Source organism: Pezoporus wallicus, unplaced genomic scaffold, assembly GCF_028554395.1.
Source record: "Pezoporus wallicus isolate ANWC-B61680 ecotype Strahan unplaced genomic scaffold, APGP_CSIRO_Pwel_v1 contig_8542, whole genome shotgun sequence".
NCBI classification, from domain to species: Eukaryota; Metazoa; Chordata; class Aves; order Psittaciformes; family Psittacidae; genus Pezoporus; species Pezoporus wallicus.
This window is the reverse complement of record NW_026640148.1, coordinates 4037028-4056888: the sequence shown is the minus strand read 5'-3', so window position 1 is coordinate 4056888 and position 19861 is coordinate 4037028. Positions and strand designations below refer to the sequence as shown.

Genomic DNA, 19861 nt, shown 5'->3' with positions numbered 1-19861 from the left:
ATGTAACGTGAGCTATTAAGATCAAGTATCAAAAGCAGATGTGCGGTATTAATCTTCGTAGATGCTGCTGTATAACTAGTCTATTATTGGATGTGGAACTAGGGCTAACTGAAAAATGTGATATATTTCAAATATATCCCTTATAGAGCCACTTAAAACATTTATCTCCTTCTGATTTTTTTTTTAACTTCCACATATATAATACTGGCTTCTAGCTATAAGAATTTGTTTCACCAATACCTATCACTTTAAAAAATCAAGTATTTTATACTGTATATATATAAAAATAAATTATTAAAATTGAATGTTATTAGAAGGTTTTAAAACAATTAGATTAAAATCTTTACCATGTAAGTAGTTATATTTGAGTTTGTAAATAAATGTATTTTGAATCTTTTAGACACCAAAAAGCAATAAGCACTATACTGAACAATGTCAGAATAAGAATATTGGTATAGCTATTTTTTTCTGCCTAGTTTCTGAGGAAAATTTTTTCAAAAGTGTGGAAGTTCATAGTGATACTTTCCTTTTGCATTTAGCATTCCCCTGACATCAGGGACTACTTTCCCTAACTGAACATACATGTTAGGAAATTAGTGTTACTGTTAAGAATCTTCACAGAAAAGTGTTGACTACTTATATAAAACTCGCATATCTACTTCATTCAGAAACAAATACACATTGATGGCATAGTATGTTCCAGTTTGCACACAGTAAAAAAGAGATGATCAAAACTAGAGTTAGCAGGCTAGCCAAAAATCTATTTCCAAGACATTATCAGCTGTCTATACACCGAGACCTCTGGAACTGCAGATGTAGACAACTCCTGGCTTCATTCAGCCCAATGGCAAAATCTCCCTTTAAATCACAGCTGTCAGGATTTCAAGATAGAAATGTGCTCATACAGAATGAAGGTCCTTCAACAGCACACTGCTGAGTATTACACAAATGACAAACCAGCAAATATATTACCTTTTTTTTTCTTTCTTTAATTTTACTATTTGCTGGCTTTTCCTGATATAGATTATGTGAGAAAGGGATGATATATTTTAAAAGGGAGAAAGGGAGGAGCTGAGGAACTACAGGCCAGTCAGTCTCACTTCAGTACCAGGCAAGATCATGTAGCAGATCCTATGCACGTTAAGTACATGGAAAATAAGGAGGTGATTGGTAACAGCCAAAATGGCAAATCGTGCCTGACAAATTTGGTGGCCTTCTACAACAGGCTACAGCAGTAGTGAATAAGGGAAGAATGACTGCTGTCATCTGCCTGGACTCGTACAAAGCATTTGATGCTGTCTTGTACAACACAGTGGGTAAATTGTTCAGCCTGAAGAAGAGGAAGCTCTGCGAAGACCTTAGAGCAGTCTTCCTGTACTTAAAGGCATCTAAAACAATGCTAGAGAGGAACTATTTACAAGGACATGTAGTGATAGGACAAAGGGGAAATGGCTTTAAACTCAAAGAGGGGGGATTTTGATTAGATATAAGGAAGAAGGTCCTTACTGTGAGAGTGGTGAGGCACTGGCATAGGCTGCCCAGAGAAGCTGCTGCTGCCTCATCTGGGGAAGTGTTTCAGGACAGGGTGGATGGGGCTTGGAGCAACCTGGTCTAGTGGAAGGTGTTCACTGTGGCAGGAGGTTGGAACTAGAAGATCTTTAAGGTTCCTCCCAACCCAAACCATTTTATAGGGTACTTCAGGTTATTCTGAGTAAAAAAAATATAAATCCTTAACCCCTTGAATATTAGTGTTAGAATGCCAGCCTTCACTAAGTGGAATGGTTTAATAACCATTAGAATGCACCTAGTGATATTCAGACTTAATTTTATACCATTCCCTCTTTAAAATTTATTTACCTATATGATTCTTTTTCACCTATAATGAATTGAATTGATTGAATACTATTTCATCTGATTAATGAACGGTATAATTCTTTTCTCAGTCAATCACAAAAGAAGACTAATTTATCTGTCAGCCGCATAAGGCTAAATGTCAAAAATGTGTTAAAAGGCCCTAATATACCATGTTTTACTTGATTAACAGCTAACTTGCAGAAATCCCAACAATGTGTTCTTGTTTCAGTCTTATTTGCATTGGCAAGCTTTCCTTATGCACTAATCTAGGACCTCACAGGTCTAATCTATTTAGAATTTTTATCACAGAAGCACTTTATCACAGAAGCAGGAACTGAATTGCCACAGCATATAGCTCCATTATCAGACATACTCAATTGCTTATCTGCTGTATGCTGCTACAGTAGGACCAACTTTATAAATATCAGCTTCATGAAAGCAACCTCTTGAGCTGCTTTGGGACAGTCCAAGAGCTGAGATATTCTTTGAAAAGCTTCTTGTTAGAACATCAAGGAAGCTGATAGCACTTTTCCATATTGTGATTTTCAAACTGGTTTGTTTTTTCTAAAGCTTTTTTTTGTTTATTGCATTGTAATTTATTGTTGTTAATTATTTTCAGTATTTAGGAGAGGGTCCAAACTTAGGGCTGAAGGACTTAATACCTTTTTCAATTCAGTTATAAAATGCACTCAAAAGTGACTGCAGTTCTGCTAATTTGTTTCTGATTCCTGGCAAGAGAACAAATTATACCAGTAATATTGCCAGGATGACCCAAAAATTTAAGAGTCCATTTTGGGAAACTTTGATGCTGTTTTATGATGTCTACAATGTTTTCTCATTTATTACCAGTTACCTAGTCACTAAATATGAAAGAAAATCAGAGACAAATAATTGGGAAAAACTATATTCATGAAGAATAAGGAGCCACAGTTCCTAATTGAGAGCCAAAATCTCAATCTGAGTATTTTCAAGAACAATGCAGGAAAAACATGATGCTCAAACATTTGAGTTTTGGACTTTAAAAATAGCCTCATAATTCATTTGCATCATATGATCATATCTTTTCTTCCAATAGAAACTAAGAAAAGCAATTAAATTCCATTTTACTGAATTGTGGTTAACCAAGCTGCTATAAACTTGATTTCTGTTTTAAAAGAGCTTCTTGGAGTATTACCTTCATTATTTTTAAAATTAAAATTCGAAAAAACTGTTGTATTGCCAAAGAATTAAGGTAAAGCCAAAAATTTCACCTAATCTTCAGCTACATTCAGCTACAAAGTTGGTCTGATACAATTTCTAGGAAAAACAAATAAACAAAAACCAAGCAATGTATTTCCATGGAAACCAGGTGTGCTTGAATGAAAGCAGCAGCATCCTTTCTTGAGAGCATTACAAATTTAGACTTATAAAAGTACTTATATTGATGCACTTGTTAACAAGAAACTATCACTAAAGGGTTCTTGTTATCTCCTATTTGGACAAAAATCTATTTCTACCAGTATCTGCAGTGGAAAAAGTAAATAAGTAGTAATAAAATCCGTAGGTCTTAAGAATGTTACTGTAGATGGGAAAAGGAATAAGAAAGGTTACTGACTGAGAGCAGCCACGGTGAGCTGGAATGCTGGACACAAATAGGAATGACACACATACGCAAGAATAAAATGTCAAAGTATTTAGCTGCCAGAAGACACCATAAAAGTAGACATACTAGTTCATTTGGCGCTTCTATAAGATGCCTGCTGGCTTCTTTCAATGTGTAAGTACATCCCAGAGACTGAAAAATCTACCTTGAATGAAATTATGCATTATTTCTTTGTATAACAAACAATAAAAATCATAGAGAGAAGCTTTTACCATGGAAATCTCCTCTTCATTGTGTCTAATGCTCTAAGATCAAGTTACCCTGCTTCTCAAAAGCTGCGTAATTAATTCTGCTCTGCAGTGTCGCTTTCCTCCTCCTTTTTTAATCTAATATACTAATCATTCCTCAACTGTAAAAAGATTTGCCAGCAATGGGACTGACTTTTAAAAGTTATAAAGCTCATTTCTTAGAGAGGGTTTTATTTAATAATTCTGTATAATGTTTTTCTAACAGTAACAAAGTACCATTTCTGAAGTAAAATAGAATGATAAGCATCACTAACATATTGAGTATTTCCCTTTATAGACTGCCACCTAACTTCTAACAATCTCACTATAAGTGATTGAAACAGTCACCAGAAACCACAGCATAACTCAGCTTCACACATCTCGAAAGAATTTGCTTACAATAGATACCATTGCCTTCATCAGCTGCAAAAAGACAAAAATCTCTGCCAGAGGAAAACATCCCTTCCAGACCTAAGCATCCTGTGATTGATTCTATGAATCATTGTATGTGTGTCTCAGAGCAGCCTGCAAACACTGCAGGAAAGATGCCATTCTCAGCTGACTGGATGTAAGCAAAGTGACTACTTTGCACAGAATTCAACCTTACGGACCCCATGTGAGTTCTAATCAATTCCACTTGGAAAAACCACTAATCACATTGATTCTTTTAAAAAGTGTCTGTTCATATATATCCACACAAGTCCAAATGAAGTTGACATGAACTGCAAGAACACATTTCAGAGAAGCATCGAAGTTTATCAAATTTTTTGAAAATATGAAAACTAGCATCATTTCTTGAACTTTGAATCTCCATCAAATCAATGAAATAAAGCTTGACACACAATTTTCATACCATCAGCGTCTCTAGTGTTGCCACATTTCAAGTTATCATATACCCAAAGAAACTTTACAGCACAATTTTTAATCAAACTCTGGGACAAATCCTCACTACAATATTGAAAATATCACATCCTGAGTTTAGTAAAATATTACTATTTGTATGTCTGATATTAATAGAGTATTTTATTTTCAGATACATACTGAACTTCATCAAGATTATAAGAACTTTTTACATTTACTAACGAGTTTACATTTATTTCAAATGTTTTTAGAATGGTAGGGGTACAAAATGACTTGAGAACAACTAATTGCCACTCATTAACTTAGGTTAGCTTTTAACCCAGTACCTCTTAATCTTTTGTATTTCTGGTAATGAGAAGGTGACTATATACGATCTATTCAATAGCTCCACACTAGCTGCTTCTACTCTGAACCCTGGCAAACTGTCACGAATTTAATATTTTCAAGAGAGAAATAACATTACAATTGAAGACAGATTGCAACTTAGCAAATTACCCAGCTAAGAAGTATTGCATAACTGCACTTTCTCTGAAGTGCTGCAGATATAACTGAGGCAGAAAATGGGATACAAATGGCTTTTGACAATCTACGCTCAGTCACACGGGAGAACTGGCAAGTTTGCTGTGAGACATTCACACTGCTTTGTACATTGACAACAGTAGCATCATGGCTTTAAAATCTCAGCTGCCTCTATGAGCATTTTGGGCAAGCAACAATGTAGACTAATCCATAAAAGATCATTTACATGGAGGAAAAACAGACTGAAAAGTACTTTGTGTCATTTTTTTAATCATATGCAGTGAGATTGGTGAGTGCCCTGTCCAGATTAGCATGTTTAAATTAAATACAGATTAAATGCTGTAAACTTATCTGTATGAAGCCACAGAAATAACAGTAATGCCAACTTTTTCACTGTTGTTAACCAAACAAATGTTAGTAAGATGATCAAACATAGCAAGAAATAAAAAAAATCCAACATTAGCATTTCAGGTGTTAATGCCAACACCACCGTGGCATTTTAGAGCCATATACAGTCATAAATACCTTCATAAGATTACACACTGCAGAATGGCACAGAATACGTTAATTAGTTGCACTCATCTGTGCGCATTTAAGATATATATATATATAAAAAGATCTGTAAGCTATAAAAAGTGAATACTTGTACTATTTTTTTTTTGGCATACAAATTCCCTTGGATTACCTCGTACTCAAAGTCAACTGAAATAAAAACCCTGACATCACTGGAACTGGTAGGAATGTTGCCACTAATTTAAACAGTCTAGATTTATCCCTTTTGCTATAGGTATTTTCAAATTAAAGGCATATAGCTTTTAAAGAAAACAAAAAACCTCCATTCTTTTATGAAATAAACTTATTTATAAACTAACTGTAGGAAACCAATAGTGCTAACAGCAAGCCAAGGCAACAGCTGGTACAGTCACCTGATGTTGCCTCTTCAGTTACGCTTTGCTTAACAGACAGCAGAATAAGACGATCAAGATCATAAAGTCATAAAAATACCCCAGACTCTACCTTCTTTAAGTCAGGTGTTCATGCCTTTCAGTTCTTTCAAGGAACACCCACCCATTCTATTGACTAAGAGAAAAATTTCCCATCTCCTGGGCCACTTACTCCATCCCGATTTAAAAGGGCATCCTTCTTTACCACAGAGCCATGTTTCAGTTCATCAGCTGGGAATCACTCCTTGCCCATCCTACCAGAGCAGAGGCCCCTGCTTTCCTGACAAGGCCCATTTTTAAGTTGGTGTGGCTCCTTTTGAAAGGTCCACACCAACTTAAAAAGACATTTTATGGACACACTTCACCCTTAATAGCAGCACAAAATGCTATTTCATGGGAAAACATTACCTTTTCTGAGAGAGCTTCTTCTAAGGTTGCTAGTGCTGTGTCTGTGTTACTAGAATCCGTCTGCAATGACTTCACTCTGTCTTTTAGATTAGTTAGTTGTTTGTCTTTGTCCCTAAGTTGCTCCTGTAGATTTTCAATCTGAAAATAGAAACAGGTTAGAATATTCATCAGCCTTGTTTTAACACTCAAAGAGTGGGTGCTAGTATCAACTGAATGTATACATATTACATGATACATATGCCTTAGTACACTGCAAAGTTTTTACATGGTATAATGTCAACAGTTTTTAATTTCTGACCTTCCTATTTTGTTTTCCTTTGCTAAGAAGTATTATTTTCTAATAAATTATAGGAAAAATCTCAGTGGGGTCAGGTATTTTATTATTTAAATATTTTCTGATATTAATCATTAGTTTAAGGTACTGCATTATCTCAGTAATTCAAAGTATGTGTGGAATTACCCCTTTAGATTATTCTAGTTGCAATAAGAAGCACAAAGAAAGAGAGAGGCAAAGCGAGTTTAGTAAGCCTTAAACTGAAGAAGGACAACCTACCTATCTAAAACCCTCTTCTTCCATGGCATGCTGCTGTAAAGGAAACTCACCTGGACAGAAATCAGGATGCTTATATTTCAAAACCCAAACCCAGAAACAAGAAGAAAACAAACCAAACGCCACCATTTGTGTTCACTTTGTTCATCTTCATGAAGATTTAAACTATGTCACTCTATTTTGGGTATTAAAACAGCTTTAAATGGATGTAGTTCTTCCTCTAGTGAGTATTTAAACATATTGCTAAGGTACTTATAAACACAGTCATCTGTTAAACAGGTCATGATTTATAGTGGTTAAGTCAAAAACATTTTGCACAAAAAATTGTTCACAGGACCGCGTAGATTTTGGAAGCAAATCTGAACAGAAGGACTCAGCTTCTGATTATCATGGCAATCGCCTTCTACGGCTGATGACCTTCTGGGCATAAGGCAGAGATGATGTGGTACGGTACATCATGTGTTCAAATTTTATTAACTGTCTGTCGGAAGAACCAACATCCCTCCCCTCATCCTACACTCCTCCTGCCACTCACTATTATGCCACTTGCATAAACCAAAAACTGTTCCATAATACATATAACATTTGTTCTACAAATAAAGAGTAACAAGAAAAATAAGTAGTCTATTATTTATTCTATAGAGTCTTATAATAATAAGCCTATAGTATTTCTACTATTTAAATAATACAGCCAGATATGCTTAAATCCATACAGTGTCACCTGTTCAAAACAGGTTTTAAATATGCTGTTAAAATTAGAGAAATTATTACTGTCAACAGAGATTGAAATTCTTACTTTCATCGGTGATTTTACACTTTGGATCATGTTCTGTTGCTACTGAAATCAATTTTTGCTGTTCATTTCATAATGAAATGTAATCTTTCTCATGGCCAATATAACTTCCATTTAAAGAAATTCAAATTTTAACAGAAGCAGGATCCCTCATAATTACCATTAATTCTTTTACGAACCTGAAGCTGAATTCAGTGCCTGTGCAGCTCTGCAGAAGTCAATACTTCAGTCAATCAAAATTTAGTCTCCATATACAAAAATGCATCACCATAACCAAACACACTTTAATTTGCAGCATACTTTAGTAAAAATTCTCCTCGTGCTGTATTACACGTGTGCATGAAAAGAAGCCTGAAGTTAAGCTTTGACATCATATATATCTATAATTAACAAATCATAAAATCCAGAGTACAGCTGTGCGCACTGTATAAAGCTTGTTTAAATAAGTTTAAATTTTAAAAGAACTTAAATAAAAATTAAAAGTAAAAAAAAAATTGAAAGTCAGTTTGGAGGAGCACATTCTAATTAGAAATTCTTTATAACAGTATGGCAAATACAAGCAGCACTGTAGAACTTTCGGGTTTTTCTACATAGTTTGGTATGTCAGATTGCTGCTACAGCCAAAGATTCCACTTGCTCTGTAAACTATAAAATACTAAGGTAATTATAGAAAGGTTTTTGGGGAAGACCTGACATAGAATAGCTCACTCTTGTAAACCACCTCTCGTAACATTTTTCCTCGTGTGTATATTTTATACAGATACAGAAATGCGATACATGTGTTAATGAGTTAAGAACTTTTTATTTTATGGCATGTGTATTAGTCACATCTAAAATTACATTAAATGGCATTCAGAGGACTGCACACTATGTTTCTTTACTTTCAGCCAAGTATTAACGATTCCAACAACTACCTCATGACACCCTGTGGAATACTTCAGCAATTGCACATATCATCATCACCAAAATAAATTCTCCAGCAAAACGGGAAATAAAACAGGAGAGTGCATATTGATTACATGTTCTTTGAAACAAAGTTAAGATCTGGTCCTTTATTACCATCAGTTTGACCTACCAATTCTAAGCAACCTAAATTAAAGTACTTATTTCCTATGCACAGTGCTTATCTGAATTCCACAGCATTTACACTATTTCCTTCCTCTTAAAACTAATTTAAAATATGATCCAACCCTTAACCAAGAAAACATGTTCCAAAATTATTCAGCATTTACAAAATTCTTTCCTCAGAGGTAAAGAGAACAGGCAGCAAATTAAAAACATCCCCACTGAATCACAACTACTTTAAAATAAGTCATTCAACACATAGTCCATAGATAAAATAAGAGGAAAGGATCTGATTATTCTTCTATCTGTGCTATAGAAATCTGAAGGAAATACTTTGATGGGAACAGGACCACACTGGGGTACGTGAAAGTAGAATCAGTACCACAGAGTATTTGTTTGGTTGTTGGGATGGGCACGGGATTATTAGTAAAGAACTGCTACTGCAGACAAGATTTTATGACCAGTTAAGCACAGAGAGTTCTCTCAAAAAGATTACGGGAGACAAAGAGATCAAGCAGTCTCACATGCTAAAATGTTGGAACACAAGATATGACTTCGTTTTTCCTGGGTTTTTTAAACCCAGAAAGAACAACAAACCCTCTGGTAACCTCTGTCACTCTCCAGCATATATTTAGGCACAAGCATATATGCAAGGATACAATTTTATTGCTGAATAATGACTTACTTTTGCACATGTCTGAATTTAATTTATGCCAGGGACTGTTAAGACATTCTTAATCCTCAAGCACTTATATTTTTATCTGTTAGGAAATTACTTACTGTGCAGTTTTGTCAACATGTAATTCTTAACTCTGTAAACTGCTACGTCCCTATGTCGTGAACTGTCTGAAGAGAAACTGCCCCCAAAATTTGTTCTGTATTTCATAACATGTTTATCCCCAGAAACAGACTTTAGTCCCTTTTAAAAAACAACGTCCTTACAGATAGATGTTTTTCCTACGAGGCATCCTGTCAATAAACTGCAAGTGCTAATCTCGTCACTTTTTGGTGAGGTCTCAGAAATGTTTCATAAATACTCAAGGGATTAAATTAAACCTCACCCACAGACAGATTTTTAAATTCTATAGTAACCCAAGTTCTCAAAAGAAAATAACTTTCATTATCAAAATTAAGGTAGCGTACCAACAAATCTGAAAGAAAATTCTATAATAAAAGAAAATGTTCCATGTTATAACAATCTGCCTTTAGAGATACACATTAAAGTGTAAGAGAAAAGTTATCAGAAGCTTCCTGGGCCTAGCTAGTGAAACCAGGAAACCACATACTTTCCTCCCAGCTCTGTATCTGAGTTTTAAATAACTCAAACAACAAGTTCTCTAAGATGAACTCGTTGAGATTAATTCTGTCTTAAAACACAGGTCATGTCTGCTCCAGTGAGGTAGATCAATAATACAAGTTTAGTTTAATTTTAATTTAGAACACAGGGGAGGAAACAGGACATTTTAATCTTTCATATTCACTACTTACAAAAAGAAAAAAAAAAAGCTCCTCACTATTTTAAGGAAAAAAAATCTACTGAACAATTTCCCAAGTACTGGTACATTCAGCTTTGAACAGTTAATGGAATTACAACAAAGAGAGATATAATAAACAATGGCATTCATTCACCAAAAGCATTAACTATAACTACTTTAAATCTTACCACTCATCTCAAACTTATGCAGGTGCCTCACAGATATACATAAAAGACAAAAAGCTGTATCTATTAATGAAAATAGAAAACAAATGCTTAGGTATTGTTCAAAGGCAAATACTCCATATGTCTATATACAATTTATTTTTATTTGTAAGACTCATAATAAATGTTCTGTCTCATGTGATCCTTTTCAGAAACATCTCAGTATATCCCAGAACATGAAACCAGCTTTGGTAGTGACTCAGTAGAACAGAAGAAGTATGTACAGATGTCCTAACATCTCCATTCATTTATGTGTGTGTGTGTACATGCATAATTTGTAACGAAATACTCAAGAAAAAAATGAAATCATTTTTCCCTACCATGCCTGTAAAAATATTACTACCTGAAAGCTCACTATACAGAGGCAGGGTTTTTGGCAAGCACTATAGGTCTTCAGCCAGAAATTTTTATCAGTTATTAAATATCAGGTCAGCCAGAATATTTAAAAATTAACAGGCCTTACCACAGCTATTTGAAGTTTCACCCTATGGGGCGAGAGGGGGAAGCTATGGCTCCAACTAACATTCATGATATGACCTAAATACATTTTTTCAGTTTAAACAGGATTTCAATTACCAGAATGAGTTCATTGAAGGGGAACTTCAACAGTTTGACATTGCAGAATGGTCTTTTGTTTCAAAAGAGACTAGCCCCCAAAGTGTTCCATCATGCAGTACCGCTAACTTTCACCTTGTTTTCCTTCCTTTTAAGCAGGTAGACAGAAAAATGTTAATTAGGAATATTTTTTCCAAAAGTCAAAATACATATAGATTCAAAAAATTAAAACAAATGTTACCTTGAAAAAATATCCTATGATATAAAGCTCTCTAAAATGCTATAAAAATGGGAGTTTGCTGCTTGCAATTAAATATATCTATTAAAGTATAAGGTTTAGGTTTGCACTAATCTTTGGTTTTTCCAAGGTAATTGGAAAAAAGCTTGCTAATCTAATCATGACATGATAAAATAATCTCAGATTTCATAAGTAGTTCCAATAGCTTTCATTATTTTGCTCCACAAGACTTTTTTAAACATCCGAGATTTCAGATGGCCCAAAGCATTATGACCGGCTCAATCCTACACTATCAATATGACAGCAGGTTACTAAACCAGAGACAATAAAGGCATTTGTAAAGCTGTCCACAAATTGTACACAACCCTTCAGGTTATGTAAAACATTTCCAGCCAGGGAACAGTGCATATCCAAGAAGAAAGCAGTCTCCAATGGGTCTGTAAGGTTTTCACAAAAGAGGACTGATCTGTCTGAATAGTTGTTACCCAAACTTCCTTTAGGACTACAGTTCAAAGTAGCAAACAAAGTGCACCTGCACAGCAACTGTCACAAAGGAGCTAATGAAGCAAACGCTGCTTCAGACATCAGCCCTCACATTAACCTGATGACAAGAGCAACAGAGAAGTGGCATGAACTAGTAATTACCCTACTGCTACCTTTCCAATTCACACAGTCCAAGGAGGAAAGAAAATAGTCTTTCAGAATTTGCTCTGCTTGACAAGCTTAAGAAACAGAAAAAGACATAAGACCACAGTAAGAAACCAGAAAAAAGTAAACAGTATTCTTCCTCAGGTACACTTACATCGTTTCCCTCCAAAGTTACAGCATTTTTACATAACACGTCTTCTGCTTCTTTAAATTTTTCTTGTTCTGTTTAAGTTTCTGCTGTTAGGATTACACAGCTGATCAGATTTAAACTGTGGACTGAAAACTTTTATGGTTGTTCATTATTCTTATACCAAAGATGATTTTTTTTTTCTACCCACTAGACTTACATTGCTAAGAACCACCTGCTTGTGCCCATTTTATCCAAAATACCAGAACCATCTTCCCTTTTGCTTCATTTGAACTTGCAAATCTTTATATGCAAACAAAGTAACCAGTGCTTCAGGTCAGGAGGACATTACACAGTGTTTAAGCAACATAAGGCTTCAAATTCTAATTGGTGTCCTCACAGAAATAGTGCAACATAAAATACTACATCATTTCACACATGAAATTAAAGCATTTGTCACATGATTTTTTTTATTGGTGAAATCAATTCATCTCTTCTTCATCACATTTTGTTGGGTAATGTTATCACATTATTTATTGTATTAATGTATATAATGCCTTTTTGAAACAATTCTGTATAAAATCACGCCAATAAAACAACACAAAACAATGACTTACCCAAGACATACCTTTATACTTACAAAATGCTACTATTAGTCAGTATTAACATTGTCAACTGAGTACTTACAGGGAAACTATGCCCCATGGATTTATGCTGTACTTTGTAATATGCACTGACACATTAAGTAAGCCAAGTGTTCCATTTCATAGAGAGCAAATGTCGAGTCTTGGGATGACATACTAAGTACAACTAATTTTGTTAGGCAAAGAAGGCTATGGGTAAAGACACTTGTGAAAGACTGCATGAGAATTCGATCTTTGCCTTGCTCAGTAGCTACCATAAACTCTCTTCACAAAATGAGCACTGTGAATTCAGCTGAAATTCTGAGCTGAAGAAGAAAGTGCTTGCTTCATGCTTGTTACCACTTGTATTCCAGGACTATTGCATATTTAATTCCAATTTCTTGCCAACCTGCCGCAACTGTCACTAGCGTACTAAATAAAGCATTAAAATGCATACTGCAAATTAACCCACATAAAAAGTTAAAGATACTAGCTCACATAAAAAGAAATTGATAAAATGGAGATGTGTATTCTATTTCTGCGCTTGGTATGAAATCATGCAGAAAAGAGAGGGCTACTCATTTTTGTTTATTCACAGGCAAAAAACGAATGTGTAAATTTACAGTAGCGTCAACAGGACATGAGACAGATTATCAACTGCAAGCACTCTTCAAAAGAAATCAGCTACACAGTGTGTATGGCTCACTCCTCAAGCAATTGAATAAGGAAGAAAAACACCTGAAAATACTACCATTAGAGATAAAGTGGATATGCAAGAACAATAGCAAAGATGACATCATGCCTCCAAAAGAGAAAGTTGAAAATTATAACAAAAATGCAAACAAAGACAAGAATACAGAAAGCACTACTTCGGATGAAAAAATGATGCTCTTACTACTGAGGACAAAAGGTGCAGTAGCAACCAAACATAAAGAATATACCAAACATAAACAAGAGTCTACACAGATGCTGACACCTGGAGATGGGAATTTCCAAGGAATGAAATGAAATGAAGAAAAATGGTATCAAATTGATACATGCATTTATAACAACAATGAAAATAAACAAAAAGATGGCAGCAGCAGAAGTGGCTGCCTTGTAAATGAATTCCCAAGTCTGCCACCATGTATCATATCTTAATGGGTTAAAATTTAAACAGGGGAAGTTTAGATTGGATATAAGGAGGAAATTCTTTGCTGTTAGGGTGGTGAGGCACTGGAATGGGTTGCCCAGGGAGGTTGTGAATGCTCCATCCCTGGCAGTGTTCAAGGCCAGATTGGACGAGGCCTTGGGTGATATGGATTAGTTGTGAGGTGTCCCTGCACATGGCAGGGGGGTTGGAACTTGATGATCTTAAGGTCCTTTCCAACCCTAACTAATCTATGATTCTATGATTCTATCAATTCTTATGTTTCATCCTGAATTCCCCACTAGCACCAACAGGGCCTCCAGGAAGAAAGACACCAAGACATATCCATACCTCTGCTTGCAGTTCTTAGACTTCCTGTTTGAACTATCAGTAATGGCAGCAAGCTCTGCATCAGTACCTTTCTTATCTTTTCCTCTCAAACTGCAAAGGTGGAGATGTTTTCAAGGCCATTAATGAGAATTCAGATACTTATCTTCCAATGTGGTTTTCAGATTTGATTTTATTTCTTTTATTTTAAAGGAACAAATAAGGCTGAAAATTTCTATACCAAGGTTAACAGTCAATGATCTTAAGGTTTCTTTCGAACCTAAATCATTCTATTACCATTACCGACTGGTCCCAATACTTAGTTGTTATTCTGGAAAGGGAAAACAGAAGAATTCATACTTCTATTTATATTTTTGTATTTTTTACAATGTCTAAAATATAGCATGATTGCAGTCATATATTACACTTGATGGAAAATGCTTTATCAGCATTATTTTATTACAATGCCTTATTATTTTGCTCCATAAAAATAGGGAAATGCATTTCTTACATTTCCTTTTCCCATTAGTTGATAACCAAATGAACTGCTCTCAAAATTCTCACATACTTCACAGGCACAGTAACCTGAAAAGAAATAAGGTCTTCACAGGTTTGCAGTACTGGAAGCCCACTTTCCATAGAAGCTCTACAAACAAAATTTCAGCCCTTGAACGACTCTTAGCTGTCCCATAGCTGCAGGGCTCTGTCACCTGAACAACAAGCACTAACAGTTGTTTTTAAATTGTAACTTAATACAAGTGTTTTGTCAGGTTTGCTTACAACAAATTACTGTCCTAAGGAGCTTGTGACTTAGGAATACAGGAATATTTTAAGGTCTAGAAGACATTCTTGCTACTGAACAGTTCAGTCACATATGTTTTACTCTATCTATCCATTTGATAGTCTACTCAACACATTCACCACAGTATGGCTGTAAAACTGCAAGGAACAAAATGGATATGATTCATGAAGACATGAAATTTGCATTGATATCAAGCTTCTGAACAGATGTTACACAGTAATTAAACTTTCCTAAAGTAGGCTGAGGAAGGAAGGAAGTCCATGGTAGAATCAAGAGATCTACTCTCATAAGGCGCAAGTATTCCCCATGCCATTACATGTTCTGTATGATTCAGTCTGTTAACATACGGAGTATCAACTGAGTATCAGTAAAGCCTTAGAGAAAACAGTACAGAAGCATAAAGGATCATTACGGTATCTAAAACAAAAAAATCCAATAGGATTGGATGTTTACCATTTCCCGGGAATATGCATATACTCTGGTCAGTACCTGCAATGAAGTGCTGCTACGTGTGTCTAGAAAAAAAAAAAAGAAGTGTTCTTTATTCTATCACTGGAAACATCAGCATATTATCTCATGTACATTTTAGAAACTGCGAGCATCCTCTCGCATCAATAAATAGAAGCAAATGCAATTAAAACTGGGGATCAAAATTGACAAATCTCTTTTCTTATTCTCCCAAAAGTAGCATGTTTCTTTCATTGCGCAATCACCGCAGGAAATATTTCACCCATTGTTACTTACTGAGATTCTAGATTCCTGCATTCTAGGTAATACAGGATTCAAATGCTGGGTATAGGAAAGATTCAGAGCATTAAAAAGGAAGATGCATGCACTGATTTTTCATACAGAAAAAAAAAACTCCTCTAGGGCTGCTTAAAGAGAGGATCTGCCCTCAAGTCAGCTGATACTTTTACAGGGCTATAAAAGCAGGTCAGTGGGCAAACTGAGCCAAGAGAGAAGACTGTCACACAGAAAGGAGCTCCTGGACTGAAAGTTTGGCTTCTGTTGCCAGACTCTAGCTGAGAAAGAGGTGGAACTTAATGCTAAAATTAACCTTCACAAGGAATCTAGCCAAAAGAAGCCTGGGCTGATAATATCCACTTGTGTATCTGGAAATACTCAGTTTCTGACTCCTCTTCAGGGACCAATAAATTCTCTGAACAAAACAGCTTGACTCTTGGACTCTTCTAAGCAGCACTCAGTCTTGTGAGGCATCCATTGAAAAGTTTTTGTTCTCATTATATGTATTTATTGTGATATAACTCAAAATGTGATAGGTATTTTCCAGATAGCAAATATAATAATACAAAATAGACTAACATGTAATTCCACGTAGGAAATAAGAAGAGCTAGACATTAATTCTTAACAAAGTAATACTTATAACAACTGTCAGTATATATAGAGGCCCAGATTTTCAAGCTAGGTTAGTTGGGTATGAATTCCTACATCTCACATTTTACATGTTACAGGTTAATGACTGCTGAACTTTTTTTGAAGTCTAGCCTAATTGAACATTGAGAGCACCTGAAAATATGACCTGTATCACCTCTTCAAGTTAACCATGAAGAATTATACCTTTCTGCTCAATCCTACCTTTCGGGTATTTGAAAACATCTGACAATTTGCTAGTTTCGTAGTATCTGGCACAAATGCATATAAAAAGGATACATCGACTTATGCAATAATTTTTCAAGACAGCTTTGCATGGAAAACTATGTCTTATGCAAGCCAGGGAAGTACATATACTGTAAGTCTATATACATGTAAACTCACATATAGAAAAATAGCTGCTTTGGTGGACTTAGATTAACACAAATCATTTAAGAAGAAAAGTGATCTACCTTTTACTTTGTATCCTGAAATTCCTTTTCTGTCTCTATCGAGTGAAAAGACCTCTGCCGAGATTAAAAATTAACAGTACATCTCATAAAAAAGTGAACAGGTGGTGGGAAGAAAGGCAGAACAAGTTGTACAAACAAGTGTTGGGCAACCGGGAATATTGAAAAGGGAAGCTACAAAAGAAATAGAGTAAGTACAGGCAACTCAAGGGCTGCAGAAAGAAAGCAAGAGCTGTTTAGACAGTAGTATGGGAAGTCTTCCAGAGAAATAAACACACAGAAATCAACATGCTGGATAACATGAATGCAAAGTAGCACAGGATGTGTATACTGTTTGCAGTATTTTAGAATACACATATATATAAACAGGAATATATAGAGAAATAGAAAATTACCAGAAGCTTTAAAATAGATGACCAATTTGTTCTGAAAGCAGATTAAGGTTTTAGTCTCCAATAAGAAGCTAAAAGGTATTATTTCATTTTAAATACAATTATTTCACTTCAGAATGTTACTGAAGTAAACACAGTCATTAAAGAGCAATAGAGTCCTGATCAACAAGCAGCATTCATCAAAGAAACCAAAGCAGTGAAACAGGAACAATCTCCACCAGTAAAAGACTAAAAAGAGTTTAGAAAAATAACAAGAGGAATGATTTACCATAACTTATCCTGAGTTATGATTTTACATACTTAGGAAAATTATTAAGACAGGAAACCACACAGACATCCACAAGAGATTTAATTACAGAGAAGAGCCATCACCCAGAGTTCTGAATTAACGGCCCAATTATGAAGTGTACGTCTCTTCAAAGTGAAAAGGTTGAGCAGGTTCTGATACAGAGAGGCTGGAAGCCTGGCTTAATCCCTAGAGAAAATGCAATGTTTTCATTCACTGTAATAATCTCTTTCCAATCCTGCTTGTGGGCAGTGGAACACAGTATGATACTCTAAGATCCTTTCCAGGACTTGGCCTAGAGTTACACCTAGCACTGAAAAATCTACAGTAATTGAATTTCCTTTCCTATTTGAAGGCTATCCAATCACTTAACAGATCACCTTGTCAATCTGATTTCATGCTACTCCTTTATTAAGTTTTCAACTATTCAAAATAATTTCTCCTCTTTTGTGATATTTATATTTTCAGAATATTTGAACAAAAAAAAACCAAAAAACCTTAAGGTCTATTAGTTTTAGTCAGATACCTGTACAGCCTCTAACTGCTTTTGTCTCTTTCACATTTACACTACTGTTCTGACAAGGAGTTGTCTGAAATCAAGCATGGTTTTCCAGGTGGGATGACACAAAGGCCTTCTACAGAGAGGTTACCATCTTCTGTTTTGCTATCCAGCATTCCCACAGACAGAAATATTGGCAATTTTTACCACCATATCCCATTGCAAAGACTGTTCTGAACTGGTATCAGTAGTTCCCTTCAGCCTCCTGGCATTAACACTAAATTTCTTTTTCAGGCTGATCACCATGCATTTTCCCTATCTGCATTTAAACTTGGGTTTGGTTTTGTTGTTTTTTTTCTAAATGAAACACTGAGGAACATTTTCTAAATATTCCAAGATAAAAATCTGCCTACTCACTCCAAGTGAGTCCCCCTCATCCTAACCATAGTTGCCCATTTATCCCTTTTCATACTTCTTCAATTCACTTCAATAAATGCAGGGATTATTTTTTTTAATTACCTGAAGGATTTTTTTACTTTATTCCTATTATCTTTTGTTTACTCTTTCCACATTCAATTCAGAAGTATGTTTTATAATAAACTACTTCAAGCTTAGTACGCCACAGCTCCACTGAGATATCATATACAACTATGTTGACAATCCAGTTAAAAAATTGACACCAAATTTAAAATCTATCATGACCAGTGGTCTCCCAGGGTGTTTTGCCTATTTTTCACATACTTTTAATTTATGTACATGTGCATTGTAATACTTCCAGAATATCTGGTTTGTTTTTACCAGCACCACTATATATTTCTATTGATGGCTTAGGGTTACCCTTTAAATCACCAGCTTGAGTGAAAGAAAAGAATACCTTTATTTCTTTTCCTGGGAAGTTTAAGGAGACATTTAACATGCTTTGTAAGGTTTGAATTTGAAACTCAATATATATCTCATTTAAGCAACTCCTACAGTTTTGACTCCAGTGGAAAACTATAAAAGATAAAGTCTAGACAAAAACAAAATAAATGCACTTTACACATCACACTATTCTACAGGACAGTGTAACTCAGAACAGATACAATTATAAATATAGCAAATAACTAACATTTACTGCAGCGTGCTACAACTAATTTTGTTAGAAGCTTCTGGTCATAAATTACATTATAACAGTAACTGATATCTCTCCTTATATTAACAGCTCCATAACATGTCTTTTACATAGAATCATATGACAATATTAAAAATACTTGGTATGCACAGACAGTTAATTCACTTGACATTTAGTGCAAGTTTAATTGCTCCAAAACTTAGAGAACTTTCAGTATGCTTTCTTTAATTCCGAGACTTTCAGATAAGTGTACTGCTTTTAATTCTAAATGGTAAATTGATTTTATAGAACACCTACATCAGACCTTTCACACCTGAATGAGAAAAAAAACAAACCTGCAAATAGAGCACTTTAAAACTGCTCTGTCATCTGTAAATCTTAATTACAAACCTCTCCTACAGCCTTACAAAATTATTCAGAGATTTCCAATATTCTTTTACTTCCCAGTTTCCCTGTAAAATATTGTAAATAATAATATTGTAAAAAATAATACTTCATCAAAATCAACTGAGGAAAATTAAACTTTATACATCCTTACTTTCAGAGTAGTAAGGGGGCAGACAGGCTGAAGAGGGAGAAGGAAAGCCCTAAAAATGGAAAATAATTTTAGATGAAGAAAAACCTGTAACAGCAAAAATTTTGACATTGAAAGTAAAAATAACAAGCTTGCCCTCTAGCTACAAAAAATGAAGGATGGCTATATGAATTAAATACAGCTAC

The 19861-nt window shown here is 35.0% G+C and overlaps 1 protein-coding gene across 5 annotated transcripts in view; it reads right to left on the bottom strand.

Moving 5' to 3' along the window:
* ERC2 (ELKS/RAB6-interacting/CAST family member 2) overlaps positions 1–19861 on the bottom strand; it is a 498505-nt gene that overhangs the window by 301831 nt on the left and 176813 nt on the right. For all 5 annotated transcript variants that reach the window (XR_008973235.1, XR_008973236.1, XR_008973233.1 and 2 more), the window contains one exon: positions 6456–6593. Coding sequence is in view for 1 of the 5 variants with exons in the window: in XM_057417556.1 (XP_057273539.1) it covers positions 6456–6593 (138 nt within the window). In the remaining 4 variants the exon portion in view is untranslated. The remainder of the gene's footprint in view (positions 1–6455; positions 6594–19861) is intronic.